This window comes from Molossus molossus, unplaced genomic scaffold (genome assembly GCF_014108415.1).
Source record: "Molossus molossus isolate mMolMol1 unplaced genomic scaffold, mMolMol1.p scaffold_m16_p_15, whole genome shotgun sequence".
Taxonomy (NCBI): domain Eukaryota; kingdom Metazoa; phylum Chordata; class Mammalia; order Chiroptera; family Molossidae; genus Molossus; species Molossus molossus.
The window spans coordinates 4,911,487-4,932,979 of record NW_023425350.1 but is presented as its reverse complement, the minus strand read 5'-3'; the positions used below and the strand labels follow the sequence as shown (position 1 = coordinate 4,932,979).

The window sequence follows — 21,493 nt, the reverse complement described above, 5'->3', positions numbered from 1 at the left end:
TCTGTGAATGACGTGGAAAGCGAGTTTATGTAGGAGGATGAAATACAAGGGGTCAGCAATTGAGAACTGCATTCCTGCCCACTGCCGTGTCCGGGCCCTCAGCAGTGACCGAGTGTAGCTGCTTTCGCAGGTAGCCGAGGTGGTCAGCGACACTGCTGCGCCCTCACGAAGTGTTACGACAATACAGCAGCAGGGACCAATTGATAGGCAGGCCCCATTCACGTGAAACGTTCAGAAAAATGAAGTTTGAATTATGTTAGGAAATAAGTGAAGAGCCAATTGGAAGGACTGAGCATTTCTTTATTGTAACTTACAAAAAATAAATACAACTGTAATGAACTTTTGTGAGCAATTTCTCTAAAAATCTAAGTTCTGTAGGAGACTTGAACTGTTGGGGCCAAGGGAAAGCTTGTGTAGTCGTCCAGTCTGCATGCATGGACCGGAAGGCCGTGCTGCCTGCTCCGTGTTTTAGTCCAGAAGACTGAGGTCGATGTGGAAGTAGACGTAAGGAAAGTAGTCTTGGTTACTGAGTTGCAATCCAGGGATCTCCACAGATGCCTGCAGCAGAAGACACGGTAATGTTCTAGGTGCACAGACTTGGTCCTGGTTTTATCTTTTTTTATACACACACACACACATTTTTAATCTTCACCTGAGGATACCTTCCCATTGATTTTTTTTTAAACCTGCAACCCAGATACACGCCCTCGACTGGGATCAAACCTGTGATTTTTCAGTCTGTGGGCCGATGCTCTAACCACTGTGCAAAACAGTCCAGGGCGTCTTTATATTTTTGAGGAAGCTCTCTAGACATTGGCCATGTGTTCTGCCCTGCACAGTCCCACCACCACCAACACACACACACACACACACTATGCAGCCTCTTATACTTCCATCTTTGTGAAATGTAGATTTTCACGATAGTCTGGCAAATACCATTTGGGAACGTATGTCCCGTGTGGAGGGGCTGACCCTGACCATAGAAAAGCATTTCCGGGTCAGATACCCACATCCAATATACTTGCAGCTGCTACTTCATCCAGATGTCTGAAGACGGAGTTCAGAACTTCTCTCAAACGCTTGGTGGATGACTTCTTATGAGGCTGGAGGAGCACAGCCTGAAAATTCACCGGGAGCCCGTACCTTCTCAGACAGAAATGTGTCAGTTACTCCAAGGGCACGTGGGCACAGTGAGCGGGACGAGAAAGTAGGTTCTAATAATGCAAAGCTGACACCAACAGAGCCCCAGAAAATAAAACGGTTGAGCAAAATGTCTAGGGTCGGAAGGAATGAATAATTAGATCCTCTGGAAAGAAAAGTCTCTAGAACTTGAACCTGCTTCTGGAGTGATCGTTCTTGCCTGGAGCCGAGAGATCACGGCAGCGCCTGTGGTTGTTAGGTGGTGAGTGCTTGGGGCGGACGGAGGCCACTGGACTGACCGTGCTGACCCAAAACATTGGCCTAAGCACCAGCTGGGCTGGTTTTTCTCCACTAAAGGAGCAAGCAGCAAAAGAAATCTGGTTTATCAAGCTTGTTGATTCCTTTTGCCAAGCTTTTGGGTGGACAAAAGATTTTAAGTGGACTTTGTATGCCTGAGTACATTTAGAATCGCTTGCCTGGCAGCCATTTCTGCGGTGTCATCCAAAGAATTGAGTTCTGTATAAATAATAAACGTGCACTAGGTGATTGCCAACGTTTGTAAAATACACTGTCAGCGAGCAAATGTTCCGATGTTCATACTCATCACCTGCACGTCCCTGTCCCCCGACCAGCTAGGACAGCAGGCCTGACATGCAAATGATTTGTGGGGCCAAAGTCTGTTAATAGGACTTCGTTTTTATTTCCCAAGGTCCACAAGTTATCTCCTGGCTCCCAAACTCTCCCAGTCCTCACGTCTGGCTGCTGATGGTGCGGTTAGTGTTCCCTGAAACAGACTTAGCTGAGCTGCAGAAAGATGAAGTGAACGTGAGCTGTCTAATTGCTTCCACTCCAGCCAAGCCACGGGCCCCTCGTTCCACCCCATCCTGAGCATTGGAGCAGAGCACCATCGTGCCCTGTTCCAAATATGAATCTCCTCAACTCCCTGGAATTCTTGTTCCAAACTTCAGTATCCAGTGACCTGTCAATCATCATCCATCATCAGACAAGCTTCTCACATCTGGAACATGTAGAACCTTAACCTTCCACTCCGTGGACACCAAGCACTCTCCTGCCCCTGCCTTCCTGAAATGCTGGGGGTCCCTGAGGGGTCCCTTCAGCACCTTCCCTCTGTGACTCCATAGGTGAGCTCATCCACACACAATCATCAATGATTCCCTGATGTCTTCCCACCAAGACCTCGCCCCAGATCCGGGCAAATGATCCAGCTCCCTGGCCCCCTTCAGCCGTCCCGCCACAGCCCCCTCGCAGGGCCCACTTCACCCAGATGAACTAGCACATCCTCGCTCTGATGTCACTCTACCACATTTAGCATCTACTCTGTCCGACTGGGCTCAGAGGCGGCTCCGCCCACCCCCGCTGCGCTCCGAGTAGGAAAGCGTCATTGAGAGAAGACCCAGCAGCAGGCACTAAACGGATCAAGTAGCTCTACACATACAAAGCAGATGGAAAAAGCAGCTTGCAGAGTGTTAGGTATAACTGATCCTGTTTGGGGGATACACAGTCTTGTAGGGGCAGGGAGACCATGAAGGACTCTTCCTACAGCACGGACTTATGAACGTGACCTTCTCTACCAGTGTTCATGTCACTCCAACTGCACTCGGGACACATCTTCCAGACGGGCCCATCTACACAGAGACGCTAAAACACCTGTCAACCCAGCAGTGAAACCCTTGTCATTGCAGCCTCTGAGGCGGGGGTGGGAGGACGCGGAGCCTCCGTCAGATCCGATCTGCACTTGGACTAAACCACGTTGGCAGCCACGTGAAGGGAGAACTGGAGGCAGAGAACCAAGTAGGAGCCCGTGGCAACAGCCCGGCCAGCTGAGGTGGGAGACAGCCGAAGGGGAAAGTGGAGGCAGGCTCAGCAGGGGCGGGGGCGGGGGTGGAGGCAGCGGGGCAGGATGTGAGGACGGGGAGCAGAGGTGTCCAAGGGGGCCACTGGCAGAAACGGAAGCTGGAGGAAGGGGTTGGGAGGGAAGACGAGCTACCCGTCCAGAAATCTGTGTCGGGAGGAGGGCTGGCTGGCCAAGTGGGTGGCTGGGAGGAGACCCTGCAGGGGGGAAGGGGCAGGGGCACCACCAGAGAGGGTGCAAGGGCTGCAGGAGCCTCTGAGCTGCTGGCCAGAGCAGGGGCAGCTCCCGGAAGCAGGGTGCAGCCAGCCACGTGTTCACGACACGGGACGTGTTCACGACACGGGACGTGTTCAAAGCATGCAGAAAAGCAGGCTTCAAAATATATATACTTCCTGCTTGATTCCATTTTTGTAAAATTTAGTAAGAAGTGTTTGCCCTGGCTGGTTTGTCTGTGATTCAGAGCATTGGCCCACAGACCAAAGAGTCGTGGGTTCGATTCCGTCAAGGTCATGTACCTCGGTTGCAGTTTGGCCCTCAGCCCTGGCCGGGGTCGTGTGGGAGGCAGCCCGTGGATGTGTCTCTCTCATATCGATGTTTCTCTCTCTCTCTCTCTCTCTCTCTCTCTCCCACTCCTTCCGTCTCCCTCCCACTCTGAAAATAAATGGAAAAACATCCTCAGGTGAGGATTAAAAAAAAAAAAGAAGCACATCTGTAAATTTAAAAAGCCAAAAACCAAAAATCTGAAGGAGTACACACACCAGCACGTTAGCAGTGTTTTCTCTCGGTGCTCAAGTTTCAGGTGATTTTTATGCATTATTTATGCTTATCTACAGTTTCCAAAGTGTCCACAGTGAACCTACTTTGCTTTTGTTAAAAAATAGTAAAGGTAAAATAAGCTTTGGTGCGGCGGTTTGGGTTAGGGTTGGGTTAGGTTTGGGTTAGGTTTGGGCTATGTTTGGGGCTAGGTTTGGGTTGGGTTTGGGTTAGGTTTGGGTTGGGTTTGGGTTGGGTTTGGGTTGGGTTTGGGTTTGGGTTAGGGTTAGGGTTAGGTTAGGGTTGGGTTAGGGTTGGGTTAGGGTTAGGGTTAGTGTTGGGTTAAGGTTGGGTTAGGGTTAGGGTTAGTGTTGGGTTAGGGTTGGGTTAGGGTTAGGGTTAGGGTTGGGTTAGGGTTAGGGTTAGTCTTGGGTTAAGGTTGGGTTAGGGTTGGGTTAGGGTTAGGGTTGGGTTAGGGTTAGGGTTAGGGTTTGGTTAGGGTTAGGGTTGGGTTAGGTTTAGGGTTAGTGTTGGGTTAAGGTTGGGTTAGGGTTGGGTTAGGGTTAGGGTTAGGGTTGGGTTAGGGTTAGGGTTAGGGTTGGGTTAGGGTTAGGGTTGGGTTAGGGTTAGGGTTAGTGTTGGGTTAAGGTTGGGTTTTGGTTGGGTTAGGGTAGGGTTAGGGTTGGGTTAGGGTTGGGTTAGGGTTAGGGTTGGGTTAGGGTTAGGGTTAGTGTTGGGTTAAGGTTGGGTTAGGGTTGGGTTAGGGTTAGGGTTAGGGTTGGTTTAGGGTTAGGGTTAGGGTTTGGTTAGGGTTAGGATTAGGGTTAGGGTTCGGGTTGGGTTAGGGTTAGGGTTAGGGTAGGGTTGGGTTAGGGATGGGTTAGGGTTAGGGTTAGGGTTTGGTTAGGTTTAGGGTTAGGGTTGGGTTAGGGTAAGGGTTAGTGTTGGGTTAGGGTTAGGGTTAGCGTTGGGTTAGGGTAAGGGTTAGTGTTGGGTTAAGGTTGGGTTAGGGTTGGGTTAGGGTTAGGGTTAGGGTTTGGTTAGGGTTGGGTTTTCTTTCCTGGTGCTTTGGGGTTGGGCCTCGGAGGTGAATACGAGTTGCTGGGGTTTCCTCCAGGGGTCCCTGGGCCCTGGCACCTGTGAGGTGGGGCAGATTGGAGGAGGCACCTGCCCCAATCCTGGCAGGAAAGGGACAGAGCTCCAGGCAGAGGGCCCTCAAGGCTGAGGTAAGGGAACTGGATTCGGGACAGCCTGGCCAAGACCAGGAGGAGCAGAGGGAGATGCCCTCCCTATGGAGGCTGTAGGGGCTGAAACGAGGACGGGCAGCCCGGTGGCCCCAGAGCTGGCTCCCTCCGGCCGCCCCGCCACAGGCAGCCCGGGCGGGCACCCCTCCACCCACCTGAGCACAGACTCCACGAACACTCTGAGCGCCTTGATGTGGACCCAGGCGATGAAGGCTTCGCTGAAGTTCACCTTGAGCCAGCGCAGTAGGGGACCCTGCAGAGACAGGAGAGTCGTGACCCCTCCTGGCCACTCCGCCCGACACCAAGCCAGGAAAGGGCACAGGTCTGACAGAGCAAGCCCTCAGCTTAGAAGAAATGCCCAGTGTCCAGCAGAAGCAGCGAGTCGGTCCAACAGGCCTGCGCAAGGCCCAGGACCACGTTCTCCAGGGTGCCTGAGCCGGGGAAGCTCAGCAGGCCAGCTACCGGGCAGCGGGGCGCTGGGCAGCCCCTGACCTCAGGGCTTTCAGTGGGCAGCTGGCAGGCTTCCACCTGACACTGTGCTGCCGAGGGGTCCACCTTGGAAGGCTCTGGCCCGGTCCCCGCATCACCCACCAGCTGCCGTGTTCAGGGGGCTCCTCCCAGCCCCACCTCAGTGACCACAACCCCTCGGGGCACGGCAGCCGTCACTAATGTCATCTGGGGGAGTTCAGAGTCTTGCAGCCAAGGCTCTGAGCTCCCACCTGATACCTCCAACTGCCCACAAAGGTCAGGGGTGGGTCCAGCCCGGGCAGGACAGCAGGGCTGCCTGGCCACCCCTCCCCCAGCTGGGCCCGCCCCGTCACCAGCTCCAGCCGCCTCCAGGCAGAGCAGAGGCCCCTTGGCCCATAAGCACCATCCATTGTTGGGGGGCAGGATCAGCCCCAAAGAAGCCCTACAGATTAGGAAGAAGGCACCATTCTGGGCTCCTTGAAGAGAAGCCCTCAAAAGCCATATCAGGTAACAGAGAGGCAAGGATTTGTTTCCAGAAGACACCTGCGCGGGCGAGGACATGCGAGCCAGGGAACCCGGGCTCCCGGGGTTGCTTACCTCACCCTCGCCCTCACTCTCCCTCTCTCTGTCGGTGTGCCCCGCAGCGGGCCTAGCAGGGTTACCTAGCGGGGTTACCGTAACCTTGTGGTCCGGGAAGGTGGACGATCCCTTTTTAAGAGCAACACAGGAGGTTTGCTAAAGGCACAGAAATGATTTATTAATCTTTCAGGAAACATGCATCAGAAACACAGAAGTAGCCCCATCGCCTGGGGGGGAAGGCAAGCCGATGCCAGCCCACCCTCGGGGCTTGTGCCCTCGGACGGGAGGTGTGGGGGGTGACGGGCCCGGGGCTGGGACGGTCTTTGTTTGGTTCTATTCCAGGGAAAGGGCCGATCGCTGGCAGCGGCCGGTTCCACACCCCTGGGCCTGAGTCAGGAAGGCAAGGACAGGGGCAGCTCCAGGAGGTGTCAGTGGTAAAGACTCGGCCTGTGTGGCCTCGGTCAAGGTGGCTCCACTGAGTCCAGCCTGTGGCAGCCTCCTTGGCGGTCAGGGTCCTGCAGGAAGCCAGTCAGGCACGCCTTTCGGACACCTCACCCTTTCACGCCTTTCTCTCAACAGGTGGAAAGCTCCGGAAAACCCCACCCCGTGATCTCAAAGGGAACTGAACATCCGGGACCCAGCCTGTCCCTTCTGACTGACAAGAACCAAAGAGGCACAGGGCGCTGGTCATGCCCACCTCCAAACAGCCCAAGGGGTAAGAGAGTCTCGAGAGGCCGGGGTGGGGCTGACCTCAGCTATCCCCTGCTCACTGGCACACAGCGAGAGCCTCGAGAGGGACTGAATGTTTCTGAGTTCATGTGTCTCCTTCCACCCCACCCCCCCGAGATCCTGGCAGGGCTCCCGGGGCAGCGTGGGGGGACGCAGAAGTCTACACCGTGTAAAAAAGCACCGGCTGGCAACCTGAGACCCAGGTGGCAGGTGTCGGGCTCATGTGTCACCTTGGTCCTCGGGGGGTCTATGCCAGCGCACAGGTGGGTGCCAGAGGACCTGACCACCTGTCCTCCGGGCAGGGCCTGCCTCCTGGACAGGTTGGAAGCTGCCATTATCTGGCTCCCATCCAGACACACGGCAGGGATCTGGGGGTCACTAAAGAGACCTCGGGGGTGTTCCCAGGTGTCAGGGCTGACGTTCAGAAGGGAACCTTTTGGGTTTCAGCTCTGGTGGTGAGCACCTTTCTTGCCTGGGCACACGAGTCTGAGCCTCGGGGCCCAGGGCTCTGACTCAGAGGACCTGAGAAGTGTGTGCGTTCCTCCGGTGCACACGTCTGTACACATGCGTGTGTGCACGTATTTATGCTTGGGGCACTTTTATATGATCAGTTCCCATTGCCTCTCTAAGAGGATGTGCCAGTCCAGCGGGGCTCTAAGAACCCCATTTCGGGGGCCCCGTGGCTGGTGCTCACCCTGAGGGGCGGCTTGTCTGGAGCCCTCTGAAGACCATTGACCTGGAGAGCTCAGGCCGGATGTGCAGAGGCCCGTGCCCGAGGCGGGGAAGGCGTAGGGCAAACACTCGGCCGCAGGAGAACACTTCTTGCTGTGCACCCAGGCACGCCCCCAGCCGTGTTTACACACCGATTCCCCGAGACCTGGCGTTCAGGTGACCATTCTTCCTCCCTGCACTACGGGGGTGCTCCCTGAGCCCTCCCTGCTGGGCCTGGGGCAGGGGACAGGAACACTACCCCACAGGGCCACGCGGCTTAGCCCCGCTCTGCAGCCAGAGGGCGCCACGCCGGGAATGCGCCCATTTCACAGAGCAGGGGAGTGACTCCCCTTTCAAGACGAAAGCCTGGTCCGCTCCCTCTGCGGCGCGGCTGCCCCCACACACGAGACGCTTCTGAGTGGCTGCCGTCGGAAGGAAGTCTCAAGGACAAGCACCCACTCTGCTAAGAGCAGAGCAAAGGTAAATACAGCGCAGGGACGGAGGCCGTCACATCGCACCTGGAAGTCACTCTGCCAAGGACAGCAGTGCGACCGTGGGCCTCTCTCGGAGGCGGTGGCCCTGCCTAGAGCCTCCTGCCCTGCTGGACCTCCGGGCTCTTCTGCCCCGGGCCAGGGCTCACTAACCCGAGAGCCTGGATTTCTCATCAACACAATGAGCCCAGTGCCCCCAGGGAAGGCAGTGCCAAGACTTGGTGAGACCTGTCTTGGAAGGCACCCAGTGCCCGGTCCACGGCTCAGGCACCAGCTCCACAGTTACTTGTCACCTCACCTGAGACTCTGCTCCGGCTTTCCCCGGAGAGCCCATGTTCCCGGGGGGCGTGTGCCCAGGGGCCTGGGGACAGCGGAGTTGAGAGGTGGGGACCTGGCAGAGCCCCTGTGTCCCCACCTCGCCTGACAACCCACTGACCTACGGCAGGTACTCACGTATTGTTGCTTCTTATCAGACAGCAATCTGGTCATCTCTTCCCGTTCCCTTTCGATTTCTTTTTCGTCATAGTAAAATTCACGGACAGTGAACCTTAAAGCAGCAAGTGAGAGGCTTTCACTGCGAAGCTTCCAGTGGGAGCGGACACCCCGAAGAAGCCCACCCAGGCGCTTACTTGTTTTCTCTGGCTTTGGTTTTGAAATCGTCGATCACTTTCCGAAACAGAGTCACAGTGAAGAGGCCGCCCTCTTTGTCCTCGGTGATCAGTCTGGTGGAGAGAAGTGTCTGCCCGCTGGAGCTGGGCGGAAGGGGCCTGTCCTCTCCCATGGGAGGCGGTCACTACCGGTGGCTGCTGTCCCCCTCCGCCCGGTGGCCTATGCCCAAGGGTCCTGACAGCACGGAGGCCGGGGGACCAGGGCATCCCTCCCACTTCCCAGCTCTTGGCTCTGTGGCCGCGGCTGCCTGCTACTCCCCTTCCTCCCTGTCCCTTTCACTCGGCCTCAGGCTGTCCCAGGGGCCTTCATGCCATCCAAACACAGGCTCTCGAGGGGAGGGAGGGACTGGAGCCTAGCTGGGCAGGGATCGGGGGTCTGGCTCCTGTTCATAAAATGCCTGAGATCAAGCTACTCCTGGGTCCTGGTCACCTCGTGTGCGCCCAGGTGCCCCTGGCGCCGACATGCTGTGGCTACAGGGAAGCGGGGTGGAGTGTCAGTTGGTGGAAACCACCTCACAATGGCCATGTCACATCCAATGTCACGGCGTTCTAATTAGACACAGCCTCCCGGCACACCTCAACACAAAACCACGGTGGCTGCTGTCCCCAAAGGCATGGGTCGGTCGGCCCAGCGATCTAAGCCTCTTTGGGTCCCGCTGGCCAGATGACCCGATAATGGGAGTCCTCGGACCCAGGCAGAGCTTGAGGAGCATGCTGACGGGGCCCTTTCCTGTTTCTCTTTTTTTTTTTTTTTTTTTTTCATTTATTGATTTTAGAGAGAGAGGAAGGGAGAGGGAGAGAGAGATAGAAACATCGATGAGAGAGAACATCGATTAGCCACCTCCTGCATGCCCCCCACTGGGGATCGGGCCCACAACCTGGGCATGTGCCCTGACCAGGAATCGAACCGGTGACCTCTTGGTGCAGGGTCGACGCTCAGCCACTGAGCCACATCGGCTGGGCCGTTCCTGGTTCCTGAACTCACACCCACAGATGCTGACCCCAGGCTGCAGAGACCTTTCCAGAGTCATCTCTGTCCTCAGGGGCCCTCTGACAGCACGAGGCCAGGGGGTGTGGTCTGAGGCCAAGGCCCCCCAGCCGGTATCCCCATGGAGAGGCAGCACTGGAGAGCAGGGGACGCTCCTGCCAAGCAGGCCAGCTGCGAGGGTCAGCCCCTCTGCCTGTCTGTGCCCCCTGCCCCTGCAGGCACGCTGCCCTGGCTCCTGTCTCTAGCCTCCCGTGGGACCTCAGGCTGTGCTTGTCCTGTCCCCTGCGCCTCCTGAATCTGTGACCCCGCAGAACCAGCCCCTGGCAGGTGCCCTCCAGCCACCGGACTGGCGTGGGAGTGGGCAGGGCTGTCCCCAGGCTGAGCTCGTGCGCTGGGAGGCAGATGAATGGGACTCACTGTCACATTCTTTAAAATGACAAGTTCTTCCAGACGTACAAAAAGGCACAGAGAACAGCAAATACCTATGAATCTGCCACTCAGCTTAAGATATACATTTTCCTCTGGCAGAAACCCCACCCTCGCGGCATTCTGCTCTACCCCCGGGGTCACCGCTGTGCTGAGCCTGGCATTTCCTATCCACAAACACCCCCATGGTTCTACTGGGCCCAAGTCACGTGAGGTTTAGTTTGTCCGCTTTTAGCACGTAAACAAACGGCCGCCTGCTGTGGACCTTCTGCGGCTGGCTCAGCATCACGTAGGGAGACCTCCCCGAGCGGCTGCACGCAGCCCGACATCACGGGCTTTCCCAGCTGGTGTTCCCAGGATGAATATATTCTTTTACCCCTTCTTCTGTCACTTACCCAGTCCTCACTGGCCACTCCTGCTCTGACCCCAGCAGGCCACACGCTGAGATGGTTTCCACCCTCCCCCACTCTATGCCATCCTGGCCAGGCCCTTGCTTGATCCTCAGGTTGGGGAAGAAACCACACAGAGCTGACAAGGCAGAGCAGAGTGCAGCCAGGGAGGGTAGCCAGGGAGGGCTTCCCGGAAGAGAGGGCAAGGCAGGGAGGTTCCAAAAGATGGAGGGAGTCTGGCATGCGGCTGGGTGCAGGGCTGTGAAGGAACTCCGGGTCGAGGGGCAGGCACACGTGTTTGGTGGTTACGTGCCCCAGAGCACCCACACATGCTTCCCAGGGACCCCGGAGTCAAGCTGGGGTCTCACTTACTTGGTTGACCGAGGGACTACCATGTCCGAGAGAGATTCGTAGGTTTTTTGCCATTGTGCGTAGTTTGGTCTGCGAGAACACAGAGCAGTTCAGTATTTCTGCAGAAAAGGCTGTGGGGTGTCCTGAATGTTCAGGAAGCTGCAGACCCCTTTTCCCAAGGGACGGAGGTGAGCAGGACCGAGAGCCCCAAACCTCTGAGGCCCTGCATGGGCTCTGGGAGCCCCCTACCCAGCCCCACCCTGGGCCTAGCCTCCCCGTGAGACTCTGAACACCTGATCTTCGTAATCCTGGCCCAGTGTGGCCTGGGGCACAACTGCCCACAGCCACCCCGTACGCTTGCTGGCATCTGGCACCAGCAGGTGCTCAGGGGCAGCAGCATCGCCCTGCCCGCTACCACCACCCAGCCTCACCCAGGGCCTAGGACCCGGTGTGGGTGACTCCTCCTCCTCTCTGTTGGGCAGGGCCAGTCTCCTTTCATGATGGTTGAGACCCCAAATGCACACCTTCCCTGCCCACTTACTTGGGGACGATGACCAAAAGTGTGACCAGATACTCGGAATCCAGCACAAAGTCTTCTTTGTTCACAATGTCGCTAAGTGTCCGAGTGAAGAGGTTCCCCCTGCATCCATGTGGGACAAAGTGGGTGGGATCAGCAGACAGGCACCTGCAGGCGGCTCGGACCCCGCACACCCACAGCACACGGGGGCGGGACCAGCTCAGGGTGTTCCCTGGGAGGGCAGGGACCTGGGCTCAGTGTGCCCCCAGCTCTGGAGGGGGCAGGGCCTCAGGTGCTATCACCAGTCACCCGAGGGGCTGCTAATTCCAACGCCTCGGACACCTGTGCTGCCCTGGTGCCGTCACTGCTGCGGGGAGGGGACCACTGGGGGCTCACGTTACTCAAGTGTCAATACAGTGGCCAGCTCACGAAGCTGCCCGGGCTGTCCTGGGCAGAGACCGGCCCGGGGAGAGCTCCGGTTCACTTTGCACGCCTCCCAGGCCCCGCAGCCAGGGGACACTCACCCGAAATAGCTTTCTATGTGCCCAGTGGAACCCGGTCTGCATCCAGGTCATGGTATTTTTAGCACATGGATCAAGGCCGCTACAGCAAATGGGCCAAGACCAGCTAAGGAGACTGCGCGTACCATCTGCACTTAGGCCGTGTTGTTAGCTAGCAGGTCGATTGGCGTGCAATGCTTCCCAAATAAATGGCTCTCGAGCGCTTAGCTGAGGCCAAAGCTTTAGGTGAAATGCCATCCCACAGGCTCTCCGGCCTGCCCAGGGAGCCTGCACGTCCCTCTTCGGCCTCCTACACTGTCGCCGGCAAGTCCCTGAGGGTCCCGCCCCGAAGGCCCCAGGTTTCCTTACAGCCAGGCTTACCTGCCTTGTTCACACCTGTACCCCTGCACAACGGAGACTTTCCCTAAATACTTGCGGAAGGGATGATTGTGAGCCCTCCAAGGGCAGAAGTTCTACATTATTCCGGCCTTTATCTTTAGGATCTAGCGTAAGGCCTGAGTCTAGTGCTTATAGCAGGTGCTTCATAGACGCTTACGAGATGAAGAAAAGAGTCACGAGAGGGAGGCAGTGCCGGCCCCACCCTCGCCACCCTCCGTGCCCTCCCTCGGAGTGTGTGTCAACAGGTCGATCTCGGTGTCACTGTGTGTTGGCGAGTGAACCTCCTTACGGCTGGCTGAGGAGGTTGGACCAGACCACTCTTAGGTCTACAGTTGGGGTGTGAGTGGCAGGCGAAGGGCCCCTGGGCGCACTGGTCAAAACCGCAAGGGAGCCCTGGCCGGTTTGGCTCAGCGGTTAGAGCGTCGGCCTGCGGTCCGGAGAGACCCGGGTTCAGTTCCCGCTAAGGGCATGTACCTCGGTTGCAGTTTGTCCCCGGCCCTGGTTGGTCGTGCGGGTGGCAGCCACTCGATGTGTCCCTTCACGTCGATGTTTCTCTCTCTCTTCCTCTCTCTCCCTCCCGCTCTATCTGTACAAAAAATGGAAAAATATCCTCGGGTGAGGATAAAAAAAAAAGAAAAAAACCCGCCACGGATCTACGCCGGGCTCTCTACCCTCTGGTGGCTCCCCCCGGGTTGGGCAACTCTGCTGGTGCCCACGTAGTGCTGACACCGAGTCAGGCAACCGAGGACGGTTCCGGGTGGCGGTGCAGCTCCCCCTCGGGTTCGCATTTCCCACAAGTGTACTGTTTGCTGTGCTCAAAAGTAACAACAGGCCCGGGGGCCAGCAGGAGAGAGAAGAGGAAGTAGGAGGGACGTCCCTAGTGACTTTTTCTTGGCTCACAGTGGTGAGCCAATCAGGGGATGGCCATCTGAGGGGGCAGCTGGTTCTGAGCTCCCCCCCCCCCCAGCCACTTCTTATCTCTAGAGTATCTTCACAGAACCAGCAACAGAACCAAACCAGAAACTAGGGAGCCTGGAAGGACTGTCTGTGCCAGCTTAGCCCTATTCGTCATCACCTCGCAGCCTCCCCAGCGGGAGCTCACACAGCTTCTTCTTACATGCCTCCAACAACAGGGAGCTCACTCACTCACAGGACAGCTGCGGGCGTTCTGACACTGGCCTCATGCTGTTCTCCGGGCACCTCCCACCACCTTGGAGATGTGTCTGTGAGGCCAGCCAGTCGGCTCCCTCTCCACACGGCGGTCCTTCCGTGGGTGCAGAGGGCACCCGAGTCCCGAGGCTGCTCTGCTCTAGCCACGGGCCCCGGCTGCCTGCTGGCACTCACAGAGGGCCAGGCGCTGACACCCGCCTCCTGCTGCCTATGGGAGGAGGGGCCTCTGTAAAGCTCCCACAGGGGAAGAAGAATCCTGGGGCGCACCCCGGTGTCCTTCATAACCTGGCAGAGGGTGGGTAGAGGGAAGGAGGCACCTTCCCCATCATATTCCCCTCTGGGCACAGGCAGGGAGGTGCCATCAACCCCTGCCGGGGCTCCTCCTCCCCCTGGTCTGCTCCAGGTCCTCCCCTCCCAGCACACTCTAAGAATAAGTACCTCTGTGTCTGTCTGTCTGTCTGTCTGTCTGTCTCACTCGCTCTCAGACACTGACCCTGGTCACCCCAGGATCTGCACGGCACGTGCACGTGCCCAGCCGGGTCCTGCCCGCCCGGCTCGGGACACGGACACTCACTGGGATTTCTTCTCCAGATTCTCCAGGTTCGTCTTGAGAGTGTTGTAGGCGGCCGTGCGGGATTTCAGGTCCGTCTCGATCTGTGCCAGTTGCTATTTGGGAAGCAGAAGAGTTTAAAGAGTTGGTCAAACTTTTCAAATGTGCACAAATGGCTCCTGGTGTCCTTAAAGAAAAGACAACGAACCCTGCCCGTCCACCAGGGATGGCTTGTCTGAGACATGCACATTCGGCCCTACAGTGAGGCCCTGGGAGGCGGGGAAGGCCTGACTGGCTTTTCTGGGGTGACTTCAAGCCCGTCTCAGGCTGCCCTCATCCTGGCTTCTAAGGGGGCCCGCCATGGCTCAGCCCCGACAGAGCCAGGTCTCCGGGCTCAGCTGCGCCCCAAGCAGCCCCTTCCCGCTCTGTGGAGGGGCAGGTCAGCAGCCTCATGCTAAGGGGAGCCCCTTGTTCCAGAAGTCTCAGGAGCACGTCCCAGACACCCTCCTGCAGTGGCCAAGGCCCAGCTCTCCTGACTCCGGTGCAGCAGGCACGAGAGTGTCCTCCCCAAGGGCCGGAAACAGGGAAAGGAAACGCCCACCAGTGCCCAGTTCACAGATGACGCTCCCACGGCGGGTGTGCAGTCACTGAGCACAGCCACCCGGCCTCGGCGAGCCCCTCTCCGCGGTGGGAGCTGTCGGGAATCTGACAAAGCCCATCCGCCTGCTCCAGGGTCCCTAACCTGGGGCCAGTTCCAGAGTCTGGCACCCACGTCACAGGTGCCACGAACGAGGTAGGTTCCTGTGCTGGCACACACGGGCGCAGGGCCCATCCCCACGGCTCCTGAGACACACTGTGCCCATCTCCTCCCACCTCTCTCTCCTCGGCCACGGTCAGTGGCACCTCACCGGTGGCTCGCCACCAGCCACAGGGGACAACACTGATACCACGTCACCAAATGCACCAGATCAGCACATGCTGACCCGGGCCATCTCCAGAACCATTCTATGAAAAAGACTGATCTGTAGGATATGAACACGTGTGAGTTGAAATAGATACAGTTTTTATATGGATGGAAGGAGCCACTTCAAATTATTTTTTTTAATTTTTTTTTAGAGAGAGAGGAAGGGAGCGATAGAAACATTGATGTGAGAGAGAAACATGGATCGGCTGCCTCCTGCACGCCCCCTCCTGGGGGTCGAGCCCGCAACCCAGGCATGTGCCGTGAGCGGGACAAACCGGGACCTCTCAGTCCATGGGACGACGCTCCATCCACCGAGCCACACCAGCCAGGCATAAACTTTTAAATGTCAGTAGCCTTTAGGGAGCGGGAATGGGGCAGCTGATGTCACGGGAGGCCTTTAGTGCTTAGCTTTACATTTGGATATGTTTGATTTTGGGGGGTAAGATTTACAATTTTTTTTTACAATTTTAAAAAGTGTCTTACTTTGCAATGAGCGTAGAGTTACAGACAATTGTAAAAATAGTACACGTGATGCCGTGCTCCAGTTTCCTCCACTGGTAGCATCTTCCATAACAGGGAACTGGCACGGGTACCAGCCACAGATCTTGATTTCTAAAATAAGGTTTGTTTTGTGTTTTTAAAGGAAAAAGTCAAACAAACAAACAAATAAATAAAAAGAAAAAGAAATCCTGCGCCACCCTTACTGTTCCAGTTTCACCAGGAGCCAGCGAAACCTGAGTGGGCGTCTGGAAACAGTGACGCAGCGAGCGGGGCCTGGGCTCTGGGACCAGCCAGGCCCGTCTCTGAACGCCGGTTCCCACTCTGACCCCAGCCAGGCCCGTCCGTCTCTGAACGCCGGTTCCCACTCTGACCCCAGCCAGGCCCGTCCGTCTCTGAACGCCAGTTCCCACTCTGACCCCAGCCAGGCCCGTCCGTCTCTGAACGCCGGTTCCCACTCTGACCCCAGCCAGGCCCGTCCGTCTCTGAACCCCGGTTCCCACTCTGACCCCAGCCAGGCCCGTCCGTCTCTGAACGCGGTGTCCCACTCTGACCCCAGCCAGCCCGTCTCTGAACCCCGGATCCCACTCAGACCCCAGCCAGGCCCGTCCCTGAACGCCGGTTCCCACTCTGACCCCAGCCAGGCCCGTCCGTCTCTGAACGCCGGTTCCCACTCTGACCCCAGCCAGGCCCGTCTCTGAACCCCGGTTCCCACTCTGACCCCAGCCAGGCCCGTCCGTCTCTGAACGCCGGTTCCCACTCTGACCCCAGCCAGGCCCATCTCTGAACCCCGGTTCCCACTCTGACCCCAGCCAGGCCCGTCCGTCTCTGAACCCCGGTTCCCACTCTGACCCCAGCCAGGCCCGTCCGTCTCTGAACGCCGGTTCCCACTCTGACCCCAGCCAGGCCCATCTCTGAACTGAACCACCGGTCCCACTCTGACCCCAGCCAGGCCCGTCCGTCTCTGAACGCCGGTTCCCACTCTGACCCCAGCCAGGCCCGTCTCTGAACGCCGGTTCCCACTCTGACCCCAGCCAGGCCCGTCTCTGAACCCCGGTTCCCACTCTGACCCCAGCCAGGCCCGTCTCTGAACGCCGGTTCCCACTCTGACCGGCTGCGTGACCTGCGTCAGCTCCTGCCCCTCTGTGGGCTCGGTGTCGCGGAATTACTGCGAGCTCCGATCCACGGGGCAGGTCATTCCGAAGGGGAGTCCGTCCCTCCACAGGCTGAGCTCCCCGAGGGCGGGCGGGTCACCTGCGCGCTTCCCGAAGAGGGGCGGCCAGTGCTTAGCCAGCCCAGTTCCGCAGAACCGAACACCAGCCCCGCCTCCGCCACTGGGGCAGGCCCCCGGCAGCACCCAGAGAGGTTTCGGGTGGCGGGGACACCAGTAGCCAGCACCCCACGTGAGTTGACAAGGAGCAGGCCCTGCCAGCCACGGGTGGACACGCATCGGCGGAGGCATAGACCTTTTACTGTTATGCCACGGAGATTTGGGGGCTTTTTTGAAGCTACGGCATGTCCTAGCCTGTGGAGACTGACAGCATGGCTGGCGGGTCCCCGACCAGGTGACAGGCTGACAGGCTTATGCAGGGCCAGGAGTGGACGGAAGCCCTCCCTGTCCTCGCTCCTCTTCACTTAGCGAGCGGCAGGCGGGCTCCTTCCCAGCTGCTGAGAGGGTCCAGGACTGTGACCTGCTCAGTCACCCAGAAGACGCTACTCGACACTGACCACAAGCGACTGCTGTCTCCCTGTGGCTCTCCCAGGGACGAGGCTGTGTCTAGGTAGCAGATGAGACCTCCCCCCCGGGACAGGCCTGATCCGGGCTGCGGGCACCACATGGGTGCCCCTGGTGCGGGGCAGGGTGCGGGGCCATACCCAGAGCCCCTGCTGGGCTGACTCAGCAGGTTCCTGCAGGGCCATCAGCCCAGGGCCCGGGAGGAGCCACGCACAGAGCACCGGACCTGCACCCCCTCCCTCGTGATGCCTCAACCCTGCAGGCCCGGGGGCGGGCACCTAACCTCAGCCGCTGCCATCTGAAATCGGAAGGTGACACCTACCTCCCAGGGGGACACGAGAGTCAAAGAAATCAAAGCCCAGCATGGTTTCAGACACCAGGAAAGCCACCAAACCCGTGCCCTCCTCCCCTCCCTGCTTTCTTGCCAAAGTCATTCTTTGGATCCCCTGGGCTAGAGAGAAGCCAGGTTCTCTCCCCCACCCTGCTCTACCCTCACCGATGTCCCTGTGTGCTCCAGGGCCTTCATCACTGGGTCTGGTGACCCTGAGACAGCCTCTCGGCGAGCACTGTCCCAGGGACTCAGAGATGTTCCGTCGGCCTCAGTGCAGGGCAGGGTGCGGCCAGCCCCACGGACTGCCACGCGCCTCTGGGTTGGTGGTGGAGGTAGGTGCACCACAGCCTCCTGGGAACCACACCTGCCAGGTGCTCAGGCAGCCCCTCCTTGAAGGGCCTTCCTTCCAGAATCACTGCCCAACCGTCCGGCAGGGGCTGGGACCTGTGATGTAAGTGGTGCCCATGGATCCCCACCCATATTCCCGAGCCTTCTGGCCCCGCCCATGTTCCCAGAGACACAGGCAGGGCAGCAGCCTGGCAGGAGGGATGACCGGGCGTCACAGGGACTGGTCCCAGAGGCCATGTCCTTCACCTGCCCGCCCGGCCACGCCCAGGAGGCTCTGCCTCTCTGAACAGACAACAGGAGGGCTTTGTTCCTGGCCTGGCTGACACTCCCAGCCACGCAGGCCAGCAGGAGACTGACCCACGAGGGCCCCATGTGTGGTGGAGGGAGAGGGGACACCTCAGTGGGACACACAGGAGTCGGCACGGCTGTGAGACCCCCAGGGTCCCCAGAGTCATGTGCTTTCATCCGGGAAGCAGAAGCTGGAGACCGCTGCTTACCATGAGGGCAGACACGGGGTGGCGTTTACTGCCTCCCTATTGTCACGGGCACCACAGGGACCCCCGGAGGACAGGTCCCAGGAGTGAGGGCTTCCAAGCCAAACTCTCCACAAAAACAGATACTTTTTGGCAAGTGAACAATGACCTTCAGGGGGCAGGGGGCATGTTCTAAGGGCGGGTCAGGGTGGGCCCCCCTCCATCAGCACCTTTTGAAAAGGAAAGAGCTGGAGGTCAGGGAAGTGAAGGGCACGGGGCTGGGTCAGACACTGGAGGCTCAGGGAGCTGCCAGTCGAGGGGACTGTCCTGTGCGACACAGACACTCAGCCAGGTGACAGGGCTAGAAGAGGTGGAGGGCAGGCAGGTGGTCGTCTTTGCCATTTTCAGGGCACCCAAAGGTCTGTGGCCTTGCCTAGGGCCTGGAGGGCCACACCTCAGACCCCCACACACACACTGGCTCAGGGCTGGCAGGAGGCAGATGGGGACGGGACCCCACCCAGGGTCACCTAGCAGGGCTAGAACCCAGCCTCCCAGAAGGTCCCTCTCTGCTTTGCCGGGGTCCACATGCTACGTACAACTGCATCAGACGGCCAGAGGTCCCCAGGCACAGGAGAGTAAGTGTCCGCCGAGGGAGGGCCTCTCTTACCTTTGCTAGAGTGTCCACCACGCTCAGCAGCGGCTGCTTCGCGGGGTATTTGGCCATGTCCCATTCGAAGTGTGTGACGAAGGACGTTAAATCAACTGGAAGAACACAGACACATTTCAACACATGAGCGGGGCTCTCAGCAAGGAGACAGCTGTCCACCCCAACCCGGCGTCCCATGCGACCGAGGAAGCAGTTAGCGAGGCCAGACGACAGACTCAGGTTCTGGGACGGCGCACGTTCCCCCTGGGGACAGTGCTGAGCCAGCTGCCTGGCTGTTGGCAGCACCCTGAACCCCTCGGTAAAACACCCCACCACATGCAGATAGCTGCCCCGAGACCTGCATTTAGGAGGTTTGCTTTGCCAGGAAATGGGAACAAAGTCGGTTGAGATTCTGGGGGCACCAGGCTACTTCCCTGCCTTTTCCAGTTGCTTGGGTCACATGCCTCTGCTGAGTCAGCCTTCTCATATGAGGTACCCCGAAGGCACGCCAGAGGACACCCAGCCAACCCCCAAAGACACGCAGCCTGTCCTGGATGCCACCTGCTCCCAAGACAGACCATCTTCCTGCTCCTGTGTCCAAGCACTAGACAGGGGTGGTTTCAACACACTGGGTCTGTTTCAAAGAAGGCATTTTAGACATCAGCAAAATGCTGGAATCAGTGCATGTGGTTTCAGTATCTGGTACGAATGTGCGTTTTTCGGTGTGTGTCCTTTATTTGTATATAAAAGGTCCTTACAATTAGAGACACGCATGTGCTCGCACCCAGACGGGCCCACATGCGGACCCAGCGAAGGGAGAGGTTCCCACCAGGAGCCCCGCCCGCCGGCACCTTTCTCTCCATCCGGCCTCCAGAACTCGAGAGCAGTGTCTGCTGTTTAAGATCCAGCCCGTGGCACTTTGTTACAGCAGCCAAGCAGACCGATACAGATTTGGGTATTCATTTGGCATGAGCATAGATGTTGGTATTGCCACACTACGGCGGGGAAATGACCTTGTGGGAAGGGTCCAGACACAGGCGGACCTGAATGAATATCTGGATAATAACAGGTGGAACCGAAAGGTCTTGAAGGACTCCTCCTGTGGCACCAGGAGTCCCCGATCCCTACGGTGGGCCAGGCACTGGGCAAGCATGCTGGTCACACCCTGACAGGCAGGAACCATCCCCCACCCACGGCCAGGGGCCAGGCAGCCCAGGCAGGAGATGCTGGGCAGGTGTGTGCTTTGGGGTCTCTCCCCCTTCCCTCCCCTCTGCCACCTCCTGCACCCAGTAGACACACCACCGCCCAAGCCAAGCCACCGCTGACCCCTCACGCTCTCCTGCAACATCAGATTGGAGACCAACCACCCCTGCCCCCCGTGGCCTGAGCCCACCCACACTCGCCTGTCCCACTACACTGTGGACGCTGCCCGATCGTGCCTGATTCTCTTGCTCTTTGGGGTCCTTGAGGGCAGACGACTCTGCCTCTGTGTCTCCAGAGCCTGGCACGGTGCCCGGCACGGAGCTAGGGCTCCGTGCACGAATCCTCCTAACAGCCCTGGTCATTGTGCGGACTCACACTGTCTGGTTGCTTAGAAGAAATACTTTGCAGACCAGGCTCTGGACTCCGTGCATTTTCAGAGATCCCCAGGCCTCCATGGCTGTCAGACTAGAGAGGATGAGTCCCCGTCTCCACTAGAACTGGAATCCCTTTTCGACTCGGCCCGTCCCTTGTGCTGGCTCCGTCTCGGTCTCCATCTCATCACAGAGGGTCTGACGCTGTGGGTCTGCCCCCAGCTGGCAGCTCCCGGAGGGCAATCATCTCTGAATGCCCAGCACTCGGCACAGTGCTTGGTACTCAGTAGCCGAGCAGGAGTGTCCGAGGATGAAGCAGGGGAAGGGGATGGATAAGGAGGCTGTGCAGCATCCCTGCAGAGGCCTCAAGTTTTGACTGTGACCTCCTCCTTCTCCTTCTCCTCCTCCTCCGCCCCCACATCCAGAGCACCAGCTCCAGCTCCAGACACTGACCATTACGCCAGGTCATGCATCCAAGGGTGGCCTTGCCTGGTCCACGCACACAGCCTTTGGTGAGAACGGGGCCCGGGACAGTCCTTGGGCCTTCCAGCGCCCCCAGTGGCTGCCTCTGCCTGCTCTCTGGAGAACCGGCCCCACCCCCCTGCCCAGGCTGAGGACTGATGGCCCCTGAGGTCTGACCACGAGCCAGGCAGGCTCACTCGGGCAGCATGAGCAACAGTGATCACATCTGAGCGCCAAAGCGGGACCTGTGACCGAATGGGCTGCAGCTGGTCAGCCAGAGGGACCTTCAGGTGCTGATGGTGTCTGTGCATATTCTAGGGCCCAGGTGAGACAATGGCGTGTTTGGGCCATTTCTACTGAAATCAAACACGTCTGTGCCCTTCCATGCCCAACGCTTAGCTCAGGGCAAAGAGCGAACAAAAGCAAAAGGAGCCCAGGCAAAGCTAAGAGCCTACACAGGGCTGAGTCACTGACAGGTGAGAAAACCAAGACCCAGGGAGGTGACCTGCCAAGGTC

General features: G+C 58.4%; 1 protein-coding gene across 2 annotated transcripts in view; it reads right to left on the bottom strand.

Annotated features, from left to right (window-relative positions):
• Positions 1-278: 278 nt before the first annotated feature.
• ATP6V1C2 (ATPase H+ transporting V1 subunit C2) overlaps positions 279-21,493 on the bottom strand; it is a 42,130-nt gene continuing 20,915 nt past the window's right edge. Inside the window, exons 4-13 of one of the 2 annotated variants that reach the window (XM_036263021.1) lie at positions 18,963-19,057; positions 13,971-14,062; positions 11,352-11,450; positions 10,832-10,900; positions 8,618-8,710; positions 8,442-8,535; positions 6,076-6,213; positions 5,166-5,263; positions 1,011-1,143; positions 469-558 (exon numbers count right to left, since the gene is read on the bottom strand). In XM_036263021.1, the coding sequence (XP_036118914.1) occupies positions 469-558; positions 1,011-1,143; positions 5,166-5,263; positions 6,076-6,213; positions 8,442-8,535; positions 8,618-8,710; positions 10,832-10,900; positions 11,352-11,450; positions 13,971-14,062; positions 18,963-19,057 (1,001 nt within the window). Of the gene's footprint in view, positions 559-1,010; positions 1,144-5,165; positions 5,264-6,075; positions 6,214-8,441; positions 8,536-8,617; positions 8,711-10,831; positions 10,901-11,351; positions 11,451-13,970; positions 14,063-18,962; positions 19,058-21,493 lie in introns of both variants that reach the window. The other variant, XM_036263022.1, reaches the window with a different exon arrangement.